General features: G+C 40.6%; 1 protein-coding gene across 2 annotated transcripts; it reads right to left on the bottom strand.

Annotated features, from left to right (window-relative positions):
* Nucleotides 1-588: 588 nt before the first annotated feature.
* Nucleotides 589-25592, bottom strand: rapgef1a (Rap guanine nucleotide exchange factor (GEF) 1a). 2 transcript variants are annotated; one of them, XM_060881154.1, is made up of 24 exons: nt 25393-25592; nt 21967-22115; nt 21688-21866; nt 21267-21423; nt 21053-21144; nt 20556-20711; nt 18890-19010; nt 18384-18564; nt 17819-18286; nt 16619-16821; nt 10993-11076; nt 9340-9416; nt 8546-8651; nt 7796-7871; nt 7096-7180; nt 6709-6801; nt 5807-5992; nt 4996-5080; nt 4333-4427; nt 3702-3780; nt 3513-3614; nt 3331-3428; nt 3097-3225; nt 589-1878 (listed from the first exon to the last, which is right to left on the bottom strand). In XM_060881154.1, the coding sequence occupies exons 1-24, from the start codon at nt 25418-25420 to the stop codon at nt 1728-1730; spliced, it is 3180 nt and encodes a 1059-aa protein (XP_060737137.1). In that variant the 5' UTR covers nt 25421-25592; the 3' UTR covers nt 589-1727. The 2 variants fall into 2 exon arrangements, with proteins under 2 accessions (XP_060737137.1, XP_060737138.1); XM_060881155.1 differs by lacking the exon at nt 10993-11076.
* Between the last annotated feature and the right edge of the window lie 770 nt (nt 25593-26362).

Here is a 26362-nt window from a genome sequence, read left to right as displayed (position 1 = left end):
GAGATGTCCAGTCTTCTTTTTGCTGCATTCTGATTCTGAGAATTTTGTCTCTAGGCCTCTAGCAGTTATGAACATGAACATAATTGGATTTTTGGACTGTTGGTGGCACTAGAGGGTTTGACCTAGACACACCAAAGTTGCTATAGTAACTTCTGGCCTCTACATGTGTGCCAAATTACAAAACTTTCCTACGTACGGTTCTATGGACTGCCATTGACTTCAATGGTGGAAGAAAAAGAAGAAGAAGAAGAAGAAAACAACTAACGATAACAATAGGTGTCTACGCCCTTTCGGGGCTTGACCCCTAATAAATAAAAGCCTGAAGTAAAGAAAGTAGCCAGATCCAATGCCTGGCAAAATTATAAATCATATTTTCTGTAAGATGTATGAAATGAAATGAGTCTAGATTTAGAGATAAAAGTTTATCATACTTGATTAGAATTCACCAAATAAAATGTGAGTGAAAACTCTTTTCTTCTCATATCTAGTCAAGACTAATTTACATCGCCACCTGGATGCAGGTCTTACAGCAGAAGTCGGGTTAGGGTTAAACTCAAAGCAAAAATCATACTGAGGACTGACTGGGACTTTAATTCCACATCAATCATTTTAATAAATGACTCCTTCCAGTATTCACAAAGCTCACATCACCCTCACAGAATGCCTTCATATGCTCTTTATACAGGTGGGTTTTTTTCCCCCACAAACAGTTTCAAGTGAACACTTTTCATACCGTCGAGTGGGTGAGAGAGAGGGTGTCGGCTTCCTGGCGGTGTCCGTGTGAAATGTTTAACGTAAAAAAAAATGGAACATTATACAAAAATAAATGACGAATCACGGCACCATTTGAACAGCTGTAGGCACTTGGTATCAGGTTCTGAACGCACACTGTAATAGAGAGACTGGATCCATAGTACAGAGAGATCCGTTACTCCTCCGACGCCTCAACAGCTGAATCCGGATGACTTTCTATAAGCATTAATCACAAACATGAAATATAGGGATCTGCACCTACCAATGCACACAACTCTACAATTCACAAGACATGATAGATTTCTCTGAAAAGTAGACTTTTTTTTTTTTAAATAAATACAACTGGAAGACTTGATGTTAAGTGTTGTAAAGCCTTTTGTTTCCAGAGAGTACGATAACGATCCACGGCCGAGGAGCAGTTAGTCCTAACCAGGAACACGAGGACGGTGTTAACAGTCCAGCGAGCTCTATGTAAACCTGTTCAGGAGGTCACATCGTCTCGACGCAACATGAGCTGAAGGTGCTAAAGTCTGTGAAAATTTCAATCATGCCTTTTATATTAACTGTCTATTAATACCAAGGATACCTAGTACCGAATAGCTGCAAGCTGTTAAAACATGGACGTGACAATCTTTCTAAAGTCTGTCGTAAACACTCGTTATGTGCACTGTTAAAAAAAAAAGTCATTCTTCTCCTCGGGAATTACATCACAGTCTGGAGGTGTGTAGAGTGACATGTCCAGATAACGAGGCATCGCTGGCCCTCACACCTCTGTGTCCTGCAAGCTCCCTTAAAAATATTCACAGGTCAAGATGCTGTGCGATCCCAAACCTCCAGTAAACTTACGGAAACCGAAAACGTCATACAGTTCCCAACAGTTTCGTAGCTGCCGGCACGGTCACTTCTTAATTGCTTAATTTAACTTCATGAGTCCACTTGAACAGAGTTCTGTTGCAGTGCGACACCCTGAAGTTCTACGTCTTTTCCTCCCGCTCTGTTTTGCGGCGCGTGATGTTCCGTGGCTTGATCTTGAGAGAGAGCTCCCACAGCGCCTCCTCGGCGAGATGGTCACTGAAGTCGTTGAAGAAGGACACGATGTCGTCGTTGTGTTTGAGATCATAATGTCTGGAAGACAGAAGGTTTAGCAAAGGGTTAAAATTATTAATAATAATAATAATAATAATAATAATAATAATAATGTATAAGAGAAGTGATAGCTCAGTGTTTATGGTGTTGGACAACTGATCGAAAAGTTGTGAGTTCAAACCCCTGGGCCACCAAGCTGCCAATCCAGGACCCCTAAGCAAGTCCCTTAACCCTCAATTGCTCAGCTGTATAAATGAGATAAATGTAAGTCACTCTAGATAAGGACTTCTGCTAAATGCCATAAATGTAAATGAGATGCGCAGCATGAAGAATACGACCTTCACACACAGGAGGTACAACAGCACTGGCGCGTCTCTTGCGGACGGTCATGTGCATTTTAAAGGTCTTTTAATTAAGGAAGAAAACATGACGGGTCATGCTGTTACAGGAAAATGTTCAACGATGGGCCAGTGTGATGTAGCCCAGAGTCATGGGAAGTTTTTTATTTGAAGAGTTTTCTATAAGAGCAGAACTGTTTGGAATTTGCCAACGATCCCAATCTGTATTAATTAAATAAACAACATAAAATCATTCACAATAAGTTCATTCCTGTTATCGCTTACATTACAACAGCTACAAGCAGTCACTCCCTCACTGCCCACTCTTTTGCTCTCAGACTGTCATGTTACTGTAAAATCCTGACAGTTACAAAATCACTTGACACTTGAGTCTCCTTCCAAAAATCTCCCCTATAACAACTCTCCTTCATACAAGTATTGTTTTGTACCTATAACTGTTGCTCTAGAAACAATAACAAATTAGGACAAGCTCAATAATACATATGATGTGCTTTAGTAGTGAGCTGCTGTTACAGAAGATTAATCAACACCAGAATTCAACACACTATTTGAGGGATTTTTAATATTTCCTTAATACATTGCTGATATTTTAGTTCAGGCTCCTAAGTTAGAACTAAATGTGAACTTCTGTACCAGACTTGAGGAAATGAGCACTCTACAGTCACTTTCTAAAGAAACGTGTGAGAAAGAGGCCGCGCCTGAAGACTGGAAGCAGGTATAGATCATGTGTACTGTTTACGTCGCGGTCTCTCCACGAACAATCGACATCAGTGTGAACAAGAGAACCAGCTTTGTAATAATGAAGCCTCCTGTCAGTACAACTGCTGTGTGTTTCAAAAGAATTCTGTTTGTCAGAGATGTCAAGCTCGCTGCTCGTGGCTTCACTGAAAGCACTCACACTTGCTGGAAGCGCCGCATGGTGTCGAGGATGTTGAACTGCTGCCAGCGTTTCGAGAAGTTCACCTTCCCTCCGAAGAAGTCAGGATTCCCGAGGTGCACAAAGGTTAAGTCCTGAAGGATCAGACCTCTGCAGAAAAGAGGAAAAGACATGAGAAGGTCAAACATGAATTAAAAGCGAGTTAAACAAGTTTATAGAAGTCTTTAGAGGAATCCACTGTGACGCTTCACGTACAGATACGGTATACAGGGAGGCTCCACGTCTGCCAAGGCTGCTCTGTACGCCCGGAACGACGAGGAGCTATCGATTAAAGTGCAGTACTCCTCTAGACCCTAACACACAAACACACACACACCATAAACATCAACCAACACAAGAGAAAAATAGGGGTATTCTGAAATAAGAAGATTTCTGACCTCTGAGGTTTGTTTCTGCCACTCCAGTCTCCGGATAGGTGCCGAATCCAGAGCTGACAGTATTGCCAAGTAGGAGTTAAAGTTATTAAGCTTTCGTAAGTGCTGTGCAAAAGCAGAAAAGGTCGTAAGGTCAGTCGTCTCATTTTAGCTCATGCGTGCTGTGATGATAAAGGAACCGATTCGTTTTACCTTCATGATTTTGATAAACTTGAGGAGGAGTTTTTCTCGGTCTTGGGCTTTTTCTTGTGTGATTATTAGAGAACGAACCCTTGAGAAGAGAAAGACAGGGAAGTTGAATGAGATGCATTACTGAATAATGATAAGCAAATAAATACAATAAAAAGGCAGTAATTTATTTATAGTGACTAGTACTTGGATATTAAAATGTATTAATAATGCTCAGGGGAAAAGCTAACGCTATGTGCAACAAATGTTTTAAGTCTTGTATCAATATCATTGAGAAAAAGAGAAAAAGAGAGACAAGAAGGTCAAGGAGAGAACATCATACTATACTATAACACATGAGGTACAATAACCAGGACAAAAAGCAAACACAAATCTGAAATTCTGTCTTGGTTTACCTTAAGAATGAACATTTTAACTTTAACCTGAAATCTTTGTCTTTTTTAATGATGTTTCGTTAATAATTCAGAAACAGTGAATATATAAAAAACAAAAAATAAAGCACAACCCAAGGTTAACTCGGTGCATGATGAAATGATGAAGAAGCTGTAATTCCTGTCATCTCTATAACCATTTAAGTCTCTTGAGTCGGTCACATTGGGCTGATTTCAGGAAAAGGGTCAATAAGCTATCGTACCAGTAAGACATGTTATTGAAGTGTTCTGTGAACTGGGTAAGATTCGGACTCTTCTCTTCGTTCTGTTCTTTTGCCCACAACAGAACCTCGGGGATCTACAGACAGAAGAATATCATGTGTCATTTAAACAGATCTAGTTTCATACATTTCCTTAATTGATCTATAAAGCCATTTATAAACCTTATACACTGCTAATCGTTTATATACAGAGGATATGAAAAGCTTAAACTGCTGCTGTTACAGTGCCTATATGGATAGCTTTAAATGAGAGGATTTACGAAATATTTGGCATCACTAACCTTAGTGCTAGACAACATGCTTATGTAATATCAATAAATTATATTAAAATGACTTCTGAGAAATCATGTGTATAAATATCACAATATCGTACAAACACAGAGTGCAAGCAGAAGATCTGATGTGCTCAATAATTAAAATCATCTTTTTTCTTTCAGTTTATAAGTATAATGATATGATTCTGTCCTACTGCCTACACCGAAATCCTACCAGCTATGATCAATGCTAATCTCAATGCTAAACGTATAATAATGAATAACAACAGCATAAAATCTGAATACTTCCTGTAGATATTCATCAGGTTTCAAAAATCCTGCATCTAAAGCCTGACATCCATGATGTGGTTTTCTGAGACCGCAGAACTACCTCTATTTTGTAGAAGAGCTCTGCGTCCAGGAGAGTGAGCTGGTCTGCAATCTCGTGGCTGCGGAAGTCATGAAGAGTACCGGGCCTGAGAAGACGGGACGAGATCAGATCATCGGGAGCGAAAACATTAATACACGCATTGTATTTCACGTTAAAACAACAACAGAACCAAACACTCCTTTATGGTCCCATGTAGGACAATCTGATGTACTGCTTTTTACCACCATGTCAGCAACATCTCAATGTGTAAAGAATAGCAGATTTATACTTTACAAAACAATTTAAGCTTAGTACTGTAAAGACAAAATCTGTTCAGCTGGTACTTTTATAAACTGCCTCTAAGTAAAAGTGTAGTGTGATGACATCAATGGCTTTACAGCTTAATCGTGAATGGACTTAAAGTTAGAAGATCTTCATTTTATACTAAGGTTTATTTCATGCATTTCATTGTTTCTGCATTTGCCCTATTACCTCTGTCATTGGTTAGAATTATATAGAAATAGAAGCCTAGAATAGCCTGGAAGGAAGCCTTTATTTTAGTCACATATACATTACAGCACAGTGAAATTCTTTCTTAGAATAACTGAGAAAGAAAGTAACTGCTTTAATCACCACTGCCCCAAAAAACCTGACAGCACCAGGCAGAATCCCATCCGAGTACTAACCAGAACCAAACCTGCTTAGCTTCCGAGATGGTGGTGTGGACGTAAGCATATGACTGTGTTAATGAGGTCAGAGTATGGTATGTGTCAGCCAGAGAGATCCAGGTTTAGTCCAAGCTAGGAGACATCTGGACACTTTGCGTATTTACCTGGCGGCGACGCTGCGGGCGGCCAGCGGCTTCAACGAATTAGTGTAGCTTAGCAGCTTCTTCTGCTCCACTTTATCTAAAACGTTCTTTCGGAGGACACGGGCCAGACTGAGCTCCCCACTACACACCAGACTGACCACCAGGTCCATGAGGTTCTTCAGAATGTCTTCTGTCAACTCCACCAAACTGCCACACGCACACAAACACACACACAATTCCAGTTAGCATATTTAACTCACAACTGAAGAGGTTCGACTCAGCCGTCTGTAAGAACTTTGCGTACATATAAGTGAGGAATAAAACTCTTTGGGACATTCTGAGGCGATGTGATGCAGTGGGAGCAAACCCTGTAGTTCTTTAATTCATCTACTTTATAATTACACTTTTTATGTTAATAGCTTAATGTTGTGAAACACATAAGGTGGTAGCCTAGTGGTTAACAGTGAGTCTACCAAATGCCGTAAACGTAAGTAAAACATCCTGTTATCACTATGCAGTAACAGACTCTCTTTATATACCTTAATTCTCTTTCTTTATGGTACAGAGAAAGGAAAAAGGAGTCAAAGGAAAAAAAAAACCCTGAAAACTTTAAAAGGTGTGTAATTATTGATTGAGTTGTCTGTGAGGAAATGGTTATTTGGTATTTTTGGAAGGAGTCTCCAGTGTCCGTGTTTTTGTAAAGTCCGTTCATGTGATGTGCTGCTACACAATGTTCAACTAATCACTATAGCACCAATGACGTTTTAGAAAAAACACGTTAATATAAACTTGTAATATCTCTTACAGCTGAAAATACTGTAATGCTGTGATGGAAAATTGTTCAACATCTTCCTGCTAATCATAGGGAAAGGAGATCAGCATGGAAAGCCGGTTTATAACATTACCACTCATTATTTACTCACCAAAGCTCGTCCACAACACGCACCAGCACGAAGAAGGTGTTTTTGCTGACTCGCTTCTTAATGTTGTCTGAACTGTGAGAAAATCTAGTATATGTGTTGAAAGGTTAAGTAAAATAAATGATAATGTATATACAACCCCCCCCTAAAAAACAACACATTTTTCATTAGTTGCGAGCAGACAGACGCAGTTTCCTGTAGTGCTGGTGATCATCTGAAATACCAAGCAGTCGGATGCAGTTACTTATAAAATCATGTCTTTGTTTAGTATCAAAGAGAAGCAGGACGTGTGGATATTTAGCACAACGCTGACTTCGCGCTATTCTCTCAATCCTCTAAATATGGAAATGTGGTTCTGTTCTACAGTCAGGCTTTTCGCTGAAAGGATATCTATAATAGAGCTTCTTAATGAGGTCCTCTGGGGTTAGAAACGTCCTGTACGTCGTCAGGAAGGCTTCACAATATAAAACCAGATCTGCAGGAGAGAACACACACTTTTTTAACATATAAAATACATGAGCCAAGCGTCTTTCATCTGTTCCACCCAAATGAGCAGAAGGGGAAAAGATCGTAAAGATTTTGAAGATAATATAAAGGTAATATAATTTCATTTCTCCAACAGGGGGTGCTGTTATACCGCCAATAACTATGGAGAGCATTTTTATACTTTAAAATCTCACATTAACAGATGCTGATCATCAGAGTTTAGATTATTTGTTATATACTGCTGCACTCACCAGCTGACACGTATTTGTATTGTTACAGTAAGGGAGATTTGTTTGAGTTGAGGGAACTTTACAGGAGGCCACAAATTTTAAATCCAACTGCACTTCACTGAAATGCTATTGGCTGCCAGCTTGGAAAGTATGTTTATACGTACATGTAAAATATACTTACTGCTCAAAAGTGTTGAGTAAAATATTTGAGCTTTAGGTTTTACAAACAAACTCTTGTTCTACTGCACATACCATTATTTGCTTAAAAAGAACGGAGAATTGTTGAGGAAAAAAAACTCGTTTTAGTGACTGAAAGGTTTAAAATCCCATAAGGTCTAACCTGTTTTTGTATACACACACACACACACACACACCTTTGCGATCCGTTTCTGTTGCATGTACTAATAAAACGTCTCCTGATCCCGCTCGAACATCTGGTCCGTCGTCGTTCTGTTTCAGAAAGAAAAAAAAAATTTCTTATAATTAAAAATAATGCTTATAATTTACATATAAGCTTCATCTCTGCGTGCAGCTGCAACACTTAAGCAGCCTGGTGTGTTGATTTTTTCAGTCATCTGAATTACTGTGGATAAAAAAGGACATATAGATTGAACATGTCTATAAATACCACAGCGCGAGTCTGATTCTATACTTGCTGGGTGGGGGATGTGAGATCTGCAGCAACTTTGACCTTGCAGCATTTTACACAATTTCCACTACTGGCCTGCATGTGCGCAAGGAGACGGAATGCGACGACGTGTCTGTATCTGCATCTGTATCTCTTTAGTGCTATAAATGTCCTTATCTGTATCCGCATCTTTATCCAAACACAATGTGGGCGTGGCTAAGGGAAAATGTTGCAGTAAATTAAATAAACCCTCATGTGTGAATTCTGGCTTTAACAGATCCTCAACATCAGCACTGCAGCTCTCTGGCAGACAGGAGGCACAGTTGAGATAAACTTCATCCCTTTTTTTTTTTGCAGCTACAGGCAAAAACATGTTGAATAATGAATCACGCTGACACGACAAAAGCCAGTGAGCACACGCAATCCAGTTGTTCTCCAGATGTAAAGTGCTAAACAGAATGATGACACTGAGGGCGAGGCCCTGACAGGGTGTTACCTCCTGCTTTAGTGTGATACGGGCCATGATCTCATGGTGATCCACAAGGGACAGCTCATCTAGCTCCTCCGAGCTCAGGTCCGAGTCGGCACATTTCTGCTGCCAGCTGAAAGGAAACACACACACAAAGGTGTTAGCTGTGTACTGACAGCAAGCACTGAGATGAACCACACAAACACGTGTTAAAGCAAGTAACGTCTCCAGTCAGAGGTTAAGCCTGCGATCTGCGTTATAACCGACACTAATCCACAACTTCTGACAGAACAGTACGGTGAAATAAAAAAATCAGATCGCCGTGCTACTTGTTTGTTCACTGTCCTGAAGTGTTTTCAATTAACTTTTTTTGTTAACTCTGATAAATCTACAAACAGCAGTATTCTTGATAGCTTTCAGAGGCACGGTTGAGGCACAATAAACAGTAACTAGTAAACAGCTGAGATATGGCTCTTGTCCTATAGAGATCTGACTCTCAGAGGCTTCTCATTGCTTGTTGCTAGAAAAGTGTAGAGAATTTACTCTGTGGTTCATGGGTAAAGTGTTTGAGGAGATTTGACAAAAAACAGGACTGCTGCTCTGGTCACACACTATTACGGGAGTAAAGTGTGAAAAGTGAGAAGTGTCACGTATATAATATATATATATATATATATATATATATATATATATATATATATATATATATATATATATATATATATATATATATATAAAATACTTTAGCCTTATATTATTTATACAGCATGTGTATTAATACTGAATATTGGCAATTGGTTCTATTTTCTAGCACGGCTCACCTGTCCGAGTCAGTCGGCTCCTTGGTATGGTCCGAGACCGAGTCCTGGAGAGGGTCCTCTGTGCCACAGTTGGGGTCCTGCGAACAACAGAAGCATGCTTGTGCTTACACTTTACAAATCAAAACACACTGAGGGTGTTCGCAAAGATAGGACAGCTCAGAGAATTAACCGTCTAGATGTGATATTTCACTCAGCAGCGTTAAGAGCGGCAGGTCAAGAAAATGACACGAGGAGAAATGTTTCAGGAGCAAGACGAACATCCAAATACGGCCATGGTGCTGAGTGAGTTGCTACTGATGGAGGTATGACGTTAATCAGCCTACTTTACACGCTGAGGTTCTATCTCAGGGGTGTAAAAGCATATGAATGGTTAAGGAGCCTGTCAGTCAGCACAGACTCTGTATATATTCAAGGAGCACTGGTGGGAAAACTCACACAATCTATTGCAATATCTCACCACGATGTTTACTACGGTAAATTTCCAGGCCACAAATAAAAGAAGGAAGAAAAAAAAAAAAAAAAAACCAGATGGATTCAACAACCACCTTACAGGCATGATATGATGGACGATGGGAAAGAATGAGAAGCAGACGTAAATTCTGTGTTGCTGTGGTTAATAAGTTGGACCATTTAAATGCCAAAAAAATGTGATGTCTACAGCTTGAAGGACTTTCATGTGGCAGATGACAAATCATTTTCTGCTCCTCGTGTCTCGCTCCACGCCGCATGAATTCATGCTTAGCCAGAACCTGAGTAGGAGTCGAAATAGGCTACTGCTTGAAATATGAATGCGAATGCTTAACACGCCAGCTGTATTACTTAAGCCCCGCCCCTTGTCAGAAAAAGGGGCAATTACATGGACACGTGCAGACACAAGGTACTTTGTTCGGTTAGTAATGAAGACGTGTGTATGCACAGTAGCAGGAACCCAGGAAAACTGTTTTTTTTTGGTAGTATTTGGAGCCCGATACAACACATTCGTTTAGGTCACATTTTAAACGTCATGAATGTCAAACTCTTTCTGGTATATTTACAGCGCTTCCCATTCAGCGCTTCCCAGCCAATATGTCCCAAAGGGCTTTCGCTTACCACAGGTTTGAGTGTGTGTATGGCAGATGAAAATTCTTGTAGTAGCCATGGTGATAGGAAAGCTGAATTCAGCTACTTCCACTATTTTAACAGCATTAACGGTCACTTAAAAATAAAAAAGATTCAGTTTCAGATAACAACTAACAGCTATTGTGAGGATTTTACAGTAATAAAGTTGAACAAAGTTGAGTTCCAAAACACAATTAAACCCCTGCCTGTGTGCTACTACCATCACTTTCAGTACATTGCATATACATAACTGTACAGACCTGCCAAATTCTAGCATATAAGCTCAAACTGGGTTAAGAGCAGGCTCATTTTTTGTGCTCCACATAAGGCTGTTCTAGTGCAAATAAGACTGTCAAGAATGTCAATAGCTTCATTATAAAAAAATGCTGCAGCACCCTCCACCCAGGTTTCCCAGGCTGCAGGATACAAACAAAAGACTCTCCAGGCTGCACGAGAGGAACACAAGTGCGGCACAGGCGGCACACACGAGAGCACGGGGGTAAAAACGCAGAGCTCTTTGGCTGCAAGTCGAGCAGTGTGGCTCCTGCTACTTACACCGTTTGAGATTGGCAGGTCTCCGTTGGCTTGGCTGGATGAATACAGATTGACGTACCCACCCTCGTCACTAGCATTCTGGCTCTACGGAAAGAAGGAGCAGAGGCGAAGAGGCGTCAGATAGAAAGCAGAAGCGTGATTCAGGCCCGGAGCCCACCAGAGCAAACTACGGACTGGGCTCCAGACTTAAATGGTAATAGAACCTGAGTGAAAAAGAAAGACAGAAGTAGCCAGAAAAGGAATGCAAGGCCAAAAGTAAATAAAATCAGGAAGTGCTAGAGCACACAGCTGTTTAAAGATTTCATTGTTACTAATGTTTAGGAGCATCGTGTCAGCCGGTATCTGATTACAAAAGGAACTGATTTGACTTGTGTCCGTTTCACTACAGCATGTGTGGTATTCACTGTGTGGGATTCACTGTGTGGGCAAATCACACTTCGCTAACAAGTCTTCACACCACCACTTAAAATGCTAACACCACCCTGTTTAATAAACCAGCTTCTTTACCCAACAAGATTTTTGCAGAATGCCTAGGCAAAAGTGTAATATAACAGCAAACCCTTAACTGCTCCAATCTGTCTGTATGAGGTAGGGCCAGGGGGTTTAAATAAAAGTATATTCTTGAGGAAAAACAAACACACACTGTTCTCTGTAACCCAGAACATTTAGTCTGGGAATATGATGCTCATGATTTCGACATTAGATTAGACATATTTGTCAAATGGTAGCCTTTTCTTGGACAATGCATGACGCTGGTGCTGATGCAAGAGCCTTTTCCACAGCGACAGTATCAGTAATTCTCAGTAAAACTGGCGACCAGAATGTTGCTGGTCTGGAACAAAAAAACCATCACCATGACAACAATGACGAAGTTCCTTGACCAGTGTCATTGATTAGATATGAACACGGAAGGTGCACATATTGAACATAACTAACGTTGTTGTTCTTCAGTTACTCCCTGTTTGGTGTCACCACAGCGAATCATCCCATCCACATGTATGGTTTTAGTACAGGTTTTACTCTGATGCCTATAACTAATAATCTATAATAATAATGCCTATAATCTATAACTAAAGGAGTTAAAAAAATCAAGTACTGAAACTTTGAATCTGTGGCATATTAAAGCTTTAGATTCAGAACCTACTCTCAAAACCCAAACTGAGTAATTCAAGATCTTTAAAACACCGGAAACGTAGAAAGGTTGCTTTTTCCCCCTTGTCCAACACAGACATGTTGTGAGAGGAAAAAGTATATTACATATCACTCACTAATCCTTAAACACAATATTTCCCATCAAGTCAAAACAGGAAAAAATTCCGGCATGAATCACGTTGACTGGACGCCGCCGTTGCGTCAGCAGGCGGTTCTTGTTGGGGCGTGCTGAGGCACAAACCCAGTCGTGTAAATGGAAAAACAATTAACCTTCTGCCTGAATTCATCCAGACAAACTCTGACTCACCTCTGTGCCAGGTTACCACTTTCTAAGAGCTCATAGCTTGAGCAAGCTTATAATCGCCAAAAGGAGACTGTGATTATAACAATGATAAGATGTATTGTAACCGTGTGTGTGAGTCGTGTGAATAAGTCCAGTGAATAACAAACGGAGGCACATCGGTCACCTCTTACACTCTCCTGCTGTACTCGGTGAATTAGTTTCTCCATTTCCTTGCTCTTTTCCCCTTAATCCCTGTACTAAATTCGCACCTCCTCCTTCATGGTAGAGCAAAGTGTTTTCACACCTCATGATAATCAAGCAGAAAAAAGCACCTCTGTGGTTACTGTATATTCTTAACTCCCTTCATCATGGATACAAAAGATAACAAATCTCAATAGCTATTAAATAAGCATTTACAAAGAGATTGATTTTAAGAAATGTCATTTGTTATGTACGATTTAATTATAGTTCTATGCTACAAAAGCTGTGTGGGCGTGCAATGATTGACAGTTATATAATAATGGCCATGTGATGGGTCGAACATAGCATATATATATACATTTTTTTTTTTCTTCGTATTCACATGTATGTTAATAAATGCCAACTTCCATGATAACGATGTGTTTTCACATCAAAGTTTGTGTGCATTTAGTGACACCCACAAAACTCCATAGCAGCCAAAGCTCACAGGGTTGAAAATGACAAAATGACAACTAAACGGCGTGCGTGTGACCTGCCAGTAACGCACCTTAGCCATAACAGGAACTAATTATTTCTCATTTACTAGGTTGCGATCATTTACTTTTGTACTAATCTATAGATTTGTTTCAAAATAGTTACTTCCTTAAGTGTTTTCTCTCTCAATTCACCATAGTAATTATAGTGAACATATATAATAAATATACAGCTACAGCTATAACGGCTTAATAACAACTTAAGCCATTATTAATGACTAAGACACACACACACAAAAAGCCTACAATTAAGACACATCACAATAAACCATCCTGTGCAGTGCATTTCATTGTCTCATATCACATGAATAAAAGGATCTAAGGGTTAGTTAGGAAGTGAAGGTGTGAGCACGAAGCAGGCAGGACTCACCGTGGCGGCAGGAGGAGAAGCCGGGCAGCCCAGAGATGAGCTTGAGGCGGACAGACTGAGAGCAGCGTCCACCTCAGCAGAACCCGGGCCTCCAGCCGGCTGCAGTTGGCAGGAGAGGGAGGAAGAGGAGGATGAGGAAGGAGACGCAGAGTGAGAGGAGGCCTGGGACAGTAAAGCAGTGGAGAGAAGAGGAGGTTAAAGAAGAGAAGCGGAGCGAATTGTGCATCGTAGGTAAGCTGGAAATTGGTTAAGAGAAAGTTCAAGCAAATATAGTTCAAAAGTGGAGATTTCTGTAAGAGAAGAAAGAGAGTTAATATGAGGGATTATAAAGAGAAAAGATTAATCAATACAGAACATGCTGAATTTAGCCTACACCTGATTAAACACACACACACACACACACACACACACACACACACACACAGTTTCTCCTGCTGAGTCATACTGAATCTTCAACAATAAAGTCTAAAGAGCAGAACAGGTCACACGGGAGATCAAAATAAAGCAGAACAATATAAACAGGCTCAGCATTTTCTTTTTTTAAGATTCAGTGAACAAAATGGCTAAAACTCAGCAGTCAGCACCGTGTACTGATGGTCAGTCTGCTGCTCAGGGTCTCACACCGATCAGAAGAGAATAGAGACGTGAGCTGAAAGGATATTTGAGATTATTCAAGCTTCTTCTTCTCCACAAAGTAAAACAATACTTTAATGCGAGCTTCTAAACCCGGGATAACAAAATCACGCATATCTGCCAGATATTTAATCCTGGAGGATTGTAGTATAGATTTCTGTAGCATTTAAATAAAATAAAAAAACAAAAATAAAAAGCTGTGCTTCAGGCTTCAACATTAGATTATAATTGTAAAAGGATTAAAATTTTAATTAAGTAAATCCTAAAATCACATATTTCTTATCTGTTTAAAGTTACAATTAATTCAATTTCAAGTTTTTTTTTGCACTTTTAACAATGGACGTTGTCTCAAAGCAGCTTTATAAAAATGCTAAAGTTTAAAATTAAATTTAGATTTATCAGTAACGAGCAAGCCGGATGCACCGGTGACCAGGAAATACTCCCTGATATATGAGGAAGAAACCATGGGAGGAACCAGAGTGAAAACGGAACCTCGTCCCCATCTGGGCGACACCAGAGAGTAAGAATATAAATAACATCCTATATGACTATGATATCAAATGCATTTGTGTAACCAAGAGCTCCTGTGCAGCTTGAAGGTCAGCATAATTTCTGAGTTCATTATACATTTAACACTGAGCTTTTCAAGGCTTTGGCAGAAAGGAATGAATGATGGAGACGTGAGCACAAAACCGTTAAAAACAAATACAGGTCTCCAGGTGGTTTTACAACATTGTTGATGATGATGATGATGATGATGTGGATCATTCTTAAAACAAATTACCTCAAAACACGCTTTCCCAAATCAGCCTCTTTTAATTATCATTAGCTTCAAGACAAAACAAAGCACTTTATCTAAAAAACATCTCATTACAGAAAACCTCTCGTTTTAAAATTCGTTTATCAGCCCATGATATGTAGAGTGTCTTCATACGAGTACCTGAGAACAGTGCATTAATATAATTCTGTGATCTGATTACAGCCTGGGCTACATCGCACGATCCAGCTTTGAAACAACAGCTTCCGAATAATCACTTTCATGGACTCGTTGTGGTGTATCAGCAATAACTCCAGACCAAATCCTAGACCTGATCTTGACCCATCTCTCCTGGGTTTGCCTTTTTCTCTAGAGGTTTGGTTCTTGTTTTTGCGTACATCACTATGGGGCTAATTAGTATCTGTCTCTCTCTCTCACACTCACACACACACACACCCCTACCTGGCATGTTCACAAACAAGCGTGTACACACGTGCCCAGAGGCTGAGTGAGGATGATGATGAAATGTAAAACAGACTCAGAATGAAAGTAAAAACAAAAGCCATGACACACCATCAGTGTGTCACCTCAGCCGGCGCAGACTGGGCTTAACGAGAGCGAGCCTGCTACGACACAGTAATCCAGTGTAAAAGAAGTATGATTAAATGCGTAAATGCTGTTTACAGACGGAGGAAACCAAACACGCCGCTGTGCAGACGTCTGGAGGAGGAGAGCTGAAGGCTGCACACTAACTGCTGTTGTCAAAAGGCATAATATTACATGCTGACATTTTAAAGGCTAAATAAACTTTTCTATAATCTATTGCAGGTCAAAAAATGCGCTTCATCAAGCATCTGGGATAAATGATTCCTGTCGTTTGGTGTAGTGAAAGAGATTTGAACTGATGCATGCATGACTTCAGTGTTCAGTGATCCAACCATCTATTTATTTTCTGTACTATTTATCCTACACAGGGTAACAGCCTGAAGTCTATTTTATGGGATTCATGGAGGTAGGGGACACCCTCGAGGGGGTCCCAGTCCATCGCAGCATACAATAACACACACACACACACACAATTTAGAAATGCCAATCAGCCTACAACACGTCTGTGGACTGGGGAGGAAACGGCGGTACCCAGAAGCAAACTAGCTAACCAGTATTCTGGTTTACATCACTGGTAAAAAATAAGAATAACAATATTATTATATACAATATTACACACGAGTAAAATTTAAATTATTTAAATTTTTAAAAATTTAAATTAATAAATATAAAATTAATAATTATAAAATTATTTTTCAAAAAAAAAAAAAAAAAAAAAAAAAAAATGTAATTGTTAACCAGATTGTAGAAAATGAAAAATTTCAGCATGTAAAAACTTCTCTTGGGACACGACACACACGATTATTAGGATTATTCACCCTGTGTGATAGAGGACAAATTTCAGATTTGTTCTTAACAAAGGATAAAATGACACTACTGCCTAAAAAGGTGCGTTTGCTTACTGTGAAACGAACTCAGTGCAGTATTAGTGCTAACATTTGCGCTGTCTGAGAGAGAAAAATAACACAGGCTCGTTATTACTCTTTTTGGGTCAACAACCCGTGGAGTGTTTGCGTGTTCAGTATATGACAGCAAGTTCCTGTGAGAGGAAAAGTGAAAGAGCACAAATGTGTACAGTATGTGGCGCTCACCAGCTGCCTCTGTTTGGGTGGGAGCGCCGGAGGAGGGAGGGGCTCGTGTACGGAGTCGTTGCTGCTGAAAGAGTCGTTGAAGCCGTACACTTCCTGTATGAGCCTGTTGCGCTGCTCGTAGATGCTCTCGCTCTGTGGTGTCTGGTAGAAGACGGATGGCTGCGGTTCCGAATAATCCTCCACAAACTGCATGTACTTCAGGACTGTGGGTTATGAAGCAGAAGGTGTTAGCGATTGCACTTTTTTACTTAGAAGCGCACACCACATTCTGACTCACTTACCCTGGAAGTGACCCACATTTAATCACACCCATAAAAACGGAGGTCAAAGTACCAGTACGATCGTAAACTGTAGTCAACCGACCGGATTTCATCTTCGACCCACCGATAATTTATAGCTCGTATGTTACGTATGCTATGGTTCTTATAGTCTCCCTTCAGACCAATAACATGCTGGAGAGAGTCATCTCTAATAAAACATACCAAAATCTTTACGAGTGGAAATAAACAGCAGCCGTGCTTAAACCTCTCTATTAAACAGCACGCAGACAGCATGCAGTATTCCATCTTCCCATCCTCCACCCCACCGAGACGACGTCTGCACTGAGAGATTCTTGGTGTGAGGTCACTTCCTGTGTGGCAACTCAAACATTCTTATACATTTTACTGACATTACTCATTATGCTATATGACCTCACCACTTCCTATTTCAGTGGGGAAATCTGTGAAGCATTTTATAAGAGCTTCAGCACAGAATAGCGTTCATGACAGCATCTATATGTTTATACCAGGACAGAGATCACAGACCCACAAAGAGCAGTAACAGATGGTCTTGTACCATTTAATTGGCCAACCAGATGCCAACTGGCCAAAAACGGTACCTGCTTTGGCACAGAAATGAAATTGCTGTAGTAGGTTCAGCAGTTAACATGTCTGACATGTAGCTGAAGGTCTAGAGGTTAGATCCTACTGTGCGCTGCCAGAATACCCCTGAGCGAGGAACTGAAATTCTAAGCGGTTCCTACGGTGCAACTGCTGTTCTATCATTTAATCAGGGTGTATCTGTAAATGATTAAACGGTCCCGGTTTTTCTCTTCTCAGGCTAATACTACGACTAACGTTTCATGATTGAAGGGATTTAAACATTTTGCGCTAAAAAAAAATTCAACTCTTAAAGAAACCTGACAGCGCTGATACTCACTGTGTCTGCTCTTCTTCTCAGGTAGAGGTGGAGGAGATTGAGGCACGGACGAGTTCTCGGACACGAAAAAGTCCCCCCCATATTCGACCATAGCATTGAAATGAGTGAACAGAGGGAACGGTGGAACGGGAATTTCCTCATCCGTGACGTTGTCGTAGTGGGAGTGGAGGCGCTCGAACTGCGTTTGACAAGCCAGACCGTCTAAGGGAGTCTGAGGGTTGCCGCTGCGCCGCTTCTTTTGCGGCAGAGCAGGAGGTGCGATGAAGGCGATCGGTGGAGTAGGAATGACAAAGTGATAGAAAGTGGGAGATCCGTAGGGAATCTGGCCTGGATATGGGGAGGACAATGGCTCCCGATGGGACTCGGGAAGGGGGCTGAGACAGCTTCCGGCAGGCAGAGAAATCTGATCCACGCTGGACAAGTCCTCTCTGAGGAAGTCATAGTCTGGGTCGTAGCTTTCTGCTGTATCTGAACGAGAAGCCAGATGACATTTAGCAAAGTGTATATATATATTTCATTTATTATTTTTTTTTAAGAAAGGTGTGTTTGAAAGAAAGCACCTCACCTAGAGTCTCACAGCTAGTGTTGCGAGAGCACTGTCCGCTGTCCTGCTCCAGAGAGGACAGCTGCTCGTCTGACTTGCTCAATTTACCCATGCTGCCGCAGGGCGAGCCGCGCGGGGACTCGCCACCGTACGAGTGACTGCCACCAGAAAAACGTCGCTGTAAACCATCTGCATCAAAGTCCTGAAGATAAACATGACAGTTACTGTAAGTGCACAAAAATACAGAACATCTGCATTATTACTTTAACACAGTTGCGTTATAATGTTCTCTCGAACTAAGATTACGTGTGTTTGCGTCACATTCTCTTCCTTACACACGAATAAAACACTTGAATGCATGCAGGAAATTAATCATGATCTAGAAACAACCAGTTCATTCTTTTCCAATAACAGCTTGTTCGTTCGACTTACATCACAGGAAATGAAAACAGACTTTCACAGAGAAAAATGAACTCATTCAAATAGCGAAACAGTATAAAAAGAAACGTCTCCTATCACGTACACACCTGTCTACAGATGCCGATCGGAAGACTCGACCCGCTCGTGGCACGGCTCATAGGAGCCACGACGGCGACTCGGGTAGGAGACGGCGCTGACTGACGCTTCTTAGGGGGAAGAGCTGGGGGACTAGAGAAAGAAAAAGAAAATTAAGACTTCTTTATTATTTGTATAGACAAATTTGCTGTGAAGAACAAAATGCCTTGGCGTCACATATTAACAGTGACAACCAAAAACAGATCTTGTGAAAAAAAGAAAAGAAAGATGAGTGTCTCCAGCTTTTCATTTGCACCAGTGTATGTTGCACAAATCTCCAAAACAAAGGTTTTCCAGTCCTAGTGCTCTGTATCCTTAAAAGTCGAGTATGTAATATATGAGCTCTTATTCCGTGAAATATTTCACTGTTCCCAAACCTCAAGAGTCTAAAACAAAGATGAGAATCGAGTTCAATGTTGTTGTCTGCTTTTGCATCAAATCCTACAAAGAAAATCTCAGTGCCTTTCCCCTGATAAGTACAAAACCAAAAACAAGAAGTAAAGCTGTCGATAAAATCTTCACCGATGCTATTCTGCTTTTATTTATTCTTGAACGTACTACTGAACGTATTCGGAATTTAGCTTTATACCTTTATTCTGTATTGCAACTATCACCACTGCTATCTCCTCGCACATTCGTTCCAGAGTGCACCACGCAGTCTTCCAGACAGACGAATAATTAAAAAGACATTGTCTTCATTCCAGCCTTAATGTCTTCCACAGAGACATCTGGATCAAATGCAGTTTTGTTTTAAGTCAGATTTGCAACTGGATGTGGCAATTCCCTTCACTGTTTATCATTCGACGTGCTGGAAATAATATACATCGATCAGCTTGTGCATGTGGAAGAGGGCAGATTTCTTAGAGTGATTTCTCCCAGCGTGTGAGGTTTGCCCTGTGCGGTTTGCCCTGTGCGGTTTGCCCTGTGCCAAGTCTCAGAGGAAGAATATGCTAGACCTCATCCTCTCTCTGCTGGGCACATACCATGTGGTAGGAGAGCTAGGAAATTCTAACCAAATAAGGAAACAACTGAGTAGAGTTTATGCTTCAGTTCATCTTGATGCAGAATATAATTTCAAAAGAATTAAGGTTATGAAACATGTAAGTGTGCAAGCATGTAGTGTGCAAGCTTCACTTCACTAATTATGTCCAGCCTTCATCGGTATCAAGTACCATAACATTTCTACAGGAAAGCCACACACCCTCATACAGACGAATAACTTGAAAAAGAAAAGAAAAAGAAAGCAACACGTTTTATCAAAGGAAGTAATGAACATGCATTCAGGCATATCTGCACCCTTACAAAGACACGTCTACACGCTATTTATAAACAGCCTGCTTCACACCTTCCCATTTACACTTCTTATGAACAGTTTGATTCGAGAGAAATCGCCGTGTAATCATCTAGAGAGATTACAGATCAGACATAGTTAAAGGCACAGCCTCCCTCGCATCAAGCCGCATCCAGTAAAACCAGGAGCTCCGCATATATAGCTAAATGCAAACCAAACTACACGAGAGCACGTCTGGCCAGGCAAACTGCCCAAATATACCAAGTTAAGCGACCGCAGTTGGCGCTTTTCTCGAGAGCAGACAGTGAGAGACAGTGGGAGCTGTGAATCTGAGCCAGTTGACTTACCAATGCTTGGGCACTTGGAGGCCAGGGAGTGGGGGTTTGGGAGGTGCTGCTTCTTCAGTGGAGGGGGCGTCAGTCACGGCCTCTGTGGAATGACTCAGTGCAGGGGAGTTTGTCGAGCTCTCGTCTTCCGTCTCTATAACAGTAAGTCCTGGAACGCTGTAATAACCGTGATTACGTTAGTACATAAGGATAAATGCTTGTACAGTGACTTCAGTGCACTACAATCAATAATTCTAGCTAATTTCAATATAAAGCTAATTTCAATTATCCAAAATAAAAAAAATTCATAAGGTGGGACCATCGATGACAGCAAGAAGATGGATGGGGAAGTCAGGGATGAACAGATTAAGTGGTTTTGAATCCTGACAATCCTCAGTTGGAAACAATCAAAAGGCCAAGGGTATTTGTCAACATGATTCTACCACCCCCATGCTTCAATGTAGTATTGTCTGCTAGGCATTATAATCCTAGGTATTATAAAAGAGGCTGTTTCTCACCTCTCTGGGCTGATGACTGAGGGGACACTTTTGGCTGTGGGTGATGTTGGGGAAGGGAGCTGTTGTTTCTCCAAGACCAGCTTCACCAGTTCCTGCAAGACACCACAGACAGTCGCATTTCTGATCACACCACAATCAGCTTGACAGAACACAATGTAAGCCAAGATTCAGGTGCTCTAAACTGGTGTACAAAAAGATGATCATGAAGCATTACCTTCACCCCATCCAGCACTGCTTTGATGATGCTGGTAACATTTGCAACAGTGTCCTTGTCTTCCAGGTTCACTCCCTCCAGCATCACCTGATCTGACCAGCGGATGAGGTTCGCCAGACTCTGATACACTCGGCTGAGGCAGGATGACACGGAGGAACTGCACAAAAGACCAATTCTAACGGTTATACCTCAAGGAGGCGAAAAAGTTATAACCACAGGTTCACAAAAAAAAAAAAAAACCCCAAACAAACAAATAACTCATATGTAAATGTGGAAATTGTTGCCTCAGACAAGACAACACATCGTACACAGCTGGAACAAATGAACCTGACACATCCAAGAGTTTTTAACGTTAGAGGAATGCATTTGTCAGTATCTGACTTTGTTGCTGTGAAATATAATGTATATATAAAGTCCCCACCTTTTCAGAATCTTGGGGTCAATTTGCACTAAAGGCACGATAGCCTCCAACACTTTACTGGCGGAGCCGGGAAGCATTTCCAAAACTTTTCGGTCCACCACCATCTTATCAATTATCGTCTTGAAGTAACGCAAGGCACTGACCACTTCTTTCTCCTTCTCTTCCACCCGGCTGAGACTCTAAACCCACAGAAGGAAGGTGGAGGTAGACTACGGGTCAGCAGAGGTCATAAAAGTGATCCTGACAGTCAGAGAATACACACAGTGCAAACAAAGCTACCTTAGTTTCTTGCTTCTCTGGAGTCTTGACTGTTTTCTCTACTGAAGGCTTTGATGCTTTCTTCGAAGAATGTACTCTTTTTGGCTTGGGGGAGTGAAACCGGTCTATTAGCCTCATTGTGAAGGTTTGAAGGTTGGAGCGCTGGGAGTCTGAGAGGAAGAGAGAGAGGGGAAGAGAAATGGAAAAGAAAAAAAAAGGAAACAAACAAACAAAAAAGTCTTATTAATGCTGCACAATGATATTCAGGATTGTTTTTTTTGTTGTACTGAGAACAATATTCAGACATTTATTCCTACAAATCATATGCCTGCTCATATATATATAAATCTTTGACTGGTCTATAGTCCCATTAAGTGTTGATATCCTTAAAAGAAATATATATAAATAGGCTTCCAATTTGTGCAACAGAAAATAGGTCTTGCTTTGGTCAGGAAATCATGAGGTTCAAACCAAGACCGAGACGCATCCGTCTGAGGCCGAGAGTCCAAGAAAGCAAAATCAGCAATGCTCCATCTCCTCTCCATTCAATGGTAATAAAATAATTAATAACATAGATATTGTCTGTGAGCTCATCTATGTCGAACAAGGCACTCGTGCCACGTGTCCTGAAGGAACCAACATTGGGAGATTCATCTAATAGGAGAGAGCTGGCTGGGTGAAGAAAAATGAGAGAGAAAACAGGGACAAAAAAAATAAAAAATACAAGCCCGCCTGGTGCTTGGTAAATGACTAGTCAGAAATAAAGCTAAGATCGCATTTATTGTATTTTGTTTTACATTATATGACAAAGAAAAAACCCCCACAACCATTATACATACATGAACCAAGGTGCTACTCTAACACCCAGCCAGCAGTATTTAACAACATGATTAACTTAGAAAGAGAAACTCCTCAGCAAGTTAAAAGTAGTGCACAACAGCTCACTGTGTACATGTGTGTGTGTGTCTCAGCACTTTAACACAGACCTACACCCCTTTAGGCGCACAACTTGAACTCACACGACCACATAAAAGGCTCGAAGTTGTACCTCATAACTCCTCCTAGCATGTAAACAAAAAGAAGAAGCAGCTTTCACATTTCAGAGCGACTTGATGTTTCAGCCATTTATGCTCTTTAAGAACACACACAAGGGAAGCGGGAAGAGGAAAGAGTTTGTGGCCATTATGTTCTGTCGGATCCTCTTCTGTGAGCCGGATCGGTCACTTGAGCTGAAGCAGCCTATGCTAGAGGTCTGATGATGACATTATTGTGAACAAAACCATTTAGGGGAAATTTCCTCGACTCGAGTGAATACAGCTTGAGGTTAGTGTGGGTGTTCTGTGGAGTTTTATGGTCATAGCCCACACGTAGCACTTCAGAGCGAGAGTGCTAAACTAGTGGCAGCTCACGCAACACCTCATGCCCTCACTAGTGCTGAGGGAGAATAAAAAAACACGTGAAGTGCAATTCAGAGATCAGATCAAGTGAGTGACAGAACATGGTTAGTTTTACGGTAAGCAGCGAATGGGGTAGGGAAGTCCCTCTCAAGTGCTTCAGGCCTTAATGGCACCGAGAATTACCTGAAATTGAACATCGTGAACAATAGGTACGTTGCATCTCATGACCTTCTTTAGTCCAAAAGCTAACATTTACTGTAGCAGGAGTTTAAGATGCCAACATTGTGAACCACACTGATGTCGGTCCTAGTGACAGTGTTACATGTTTAACTTTGTTATTAAACTGTGCAAAAAGGGAGGGAAGTTCCCGACCTTATCACTGATCACTGACTTGATAAAAGCATTACGGTTACCAGGTGAAATTACCCCTGAAAGACGACTTCCTCAACATTTGAGTAAATTAACATCCCACTCGACTAACGAAAGCAATAATAAAAGAAAGAAGAACTGCTTCTGGCAACTGGAAAACAGAGGAAGTAACTCAAACACAAAAGTATTTGAATTTATTTTGACTTTTTTATTTGTAAATTTTTCGCTTTTAAACATTACACTCTAACCAGAAAGGTCCCTTTAGTCCAAGTCTTATTTACAAATAACACCTTCGCAGCTAAAAGACAATTTGCATAGTATAAATCTGTGTGAAATGCCTTCAACACTTTTTGCAAAAACTTTAGAATCAATGCCCTTGATTTGTTGGCTGTTTGTAATGCAGTGTTCAGCAAACCGAAAAGAAATAAAATGTACAAATGTCTGACCGGCACGCGGGTCTGAAATCGTGCTCGGAAATACAGCAACACAAAATAGTAAACAAAGGACAAAGTGAGTACAGAACACAGAGTCTGCGATCAAGACTTGGAGATCGTATCCTTGGGTTTTATTATTTGCTTCGCTGCTTCATGCATCCTGAATTCTGCAGTAAAAAAACATTCTGAAATGAATACTATGCTCTGTGGTCTATCCACTTTGAGTGATGCCTCTCTCTCTATCTATCTATCTATCTATCATATATATATATCTGTCTGTCTCTCTGTGTCTGTATCTCTCTCTCTCTCTGTGTGTCTCTCTATCTCTCTCTGTGTCTGTCTGTCTCTCTCTCACTCACACACACACACACACACACACACACACACATTCTGACTCATCCAAGTCCCACAAATCAACCAGGACTTTAGACACAACTCAAGATTTGACTCAGACTCATAAATAAAAGGTGAAGGTATGTAGAGTATGATAATGACCCTATAATCTCCTGAACCAATTAAAATAAACGTATTATCATATTTACACACTTAATATTATCCCTGTGATGTTTTTAATAAGTTTTATCGTTCATTTATACCCGCTTGATCACTTATTAAATCTATTTAACGCCGTTATACACATCATAGGTATCAGGCTGAATCCCAAATCGAGTCGTTCACACTATGTAGGCGTCCTACTAAGGGTGTGTAATAACGTCTTAAGACACTCTTTATAGTGCACTTTATCTCTAATAAGGTGGCATTTGGGATCAAGCAGCTGTAGTAACACTAACTAAACAACTAGCAGTTAACAGTATAGGTGATATAAATAAAAAAGTGTGTATATATAAATATTGTATTGTGTATACATGTTAGAGTATACAGGTTTATAAATATCTAGGTCATGTTATTCAACTTCGCTGTGTAAGCTAAGCTAAGCTAAGCTAATAAGAAGGGCCCCGCCGTCCACACCCACCGGCTAACCGCTAATTCTAACCGCTAATGCTAACCAATAACCATTGTTGTTTAGCCGTGTAACTGCTAACGTGGACTGGCAGACTGACTAGCTAACAAACCCGCCTTTTACCAGGTATCCCAGACGTTCTGGTTAAAGCTAAACGCTATAAATGTCTAAGACGATACCTGTGATCTCCAGACTACAGCAAGATTCTGTCCAAATTCGTTAGCTAGCTGTAGTTAGCTGTTAGCTCGCAGCAGAGATAATGGAGACTAAAGAATAATTCACTTACCTTGTTTACTCTCGAGTTTCCCAGACATCTTCCAGATTAATATGGGTTAGATGTTAGAGAGAGGGGAGTCTGTGTTATTCCAGCATCATAGCAGAAGGTAGACTGGTCAGTCAGTCAGTCTCTCTCTCTCTCTCTGTGTGTGTGTGTCTCAGTGACCGGTTTTGTCTACTGTGTAACCAGAGACTGCAGTGTAAACAGCACCCCCTTGCGGTTGGTATGAAGCGCAAACAATATTACAATATTTTGTACCCTCAGGACACGTTTTCTCTGCACAGAGGTGTCATGATAACAATTTTAATTTTCAATAAAATTCTCATACTTATTGAAAATATCCATCTAGCATAAAGAGCTATAATACGAGGCTACGCTTCTCTACACATCTATCAGACTTTAATGATGAATATGATCAGAGCCGATCCTGACCTCCCTGTGGCCATAAGCAAAATTCTGCTAAGGGGCCCTTCTACCTGACCCGTGAGCCATGTAAACCATTTGCCACACATTCACACTTGACACACCACTGGTCACACTACAAACCTCCCTCCTTTTAAAAAAAGTTTGCTCCATCTCTTGGTCAAAGAGTAAAACAATACAGAATAAAATGAGGTATAAACAAATCTTTATTGAATGGAATATTTTAAATAGAATTTTGAGTTGAATATTAGCAGTTGAATTTAAATGTAATTCCTGATATCAAAAATATGGTTACTACTAGAAATCACACTCTTAATATTTACATTTTAAGTATTGAAAACTGAATTCTTGATATCAAAAATCCCTATCATGTGAATGTATAAAAGCTAAAATGGCTTGCCATACCGTATCACTGTGTTTTATAGCATGCATGAGAGCAATACTTGATCCCTGATGGTTATTATTTACTGAGGGATGTGCATTCATATTGACCTGGCATTATGCACATTCCAATGTAAATCCATTGGTTTCTATATTGCATTAACGTGGTTATAGC

Source organism: Tachysurus vachellii, chromosome 11 (genome assembly GCF_030014155.1).
Source record: "Tachysurus vachellii isolate PV-2020 chromosome 11, HZAU_Pvac_v1, whole genome shotgun sequence".
NCBI classification, from domain to species: domain Eukaryota; kingdom Metazoa; phylum Chordata; class Actinopteri; order Siluriformes; family Bagridae; genus Tachysurus; species Tachysurus vachellii.
This window is presented reverse-complemented; position numbering and strand designations above follow the sequence as displayed.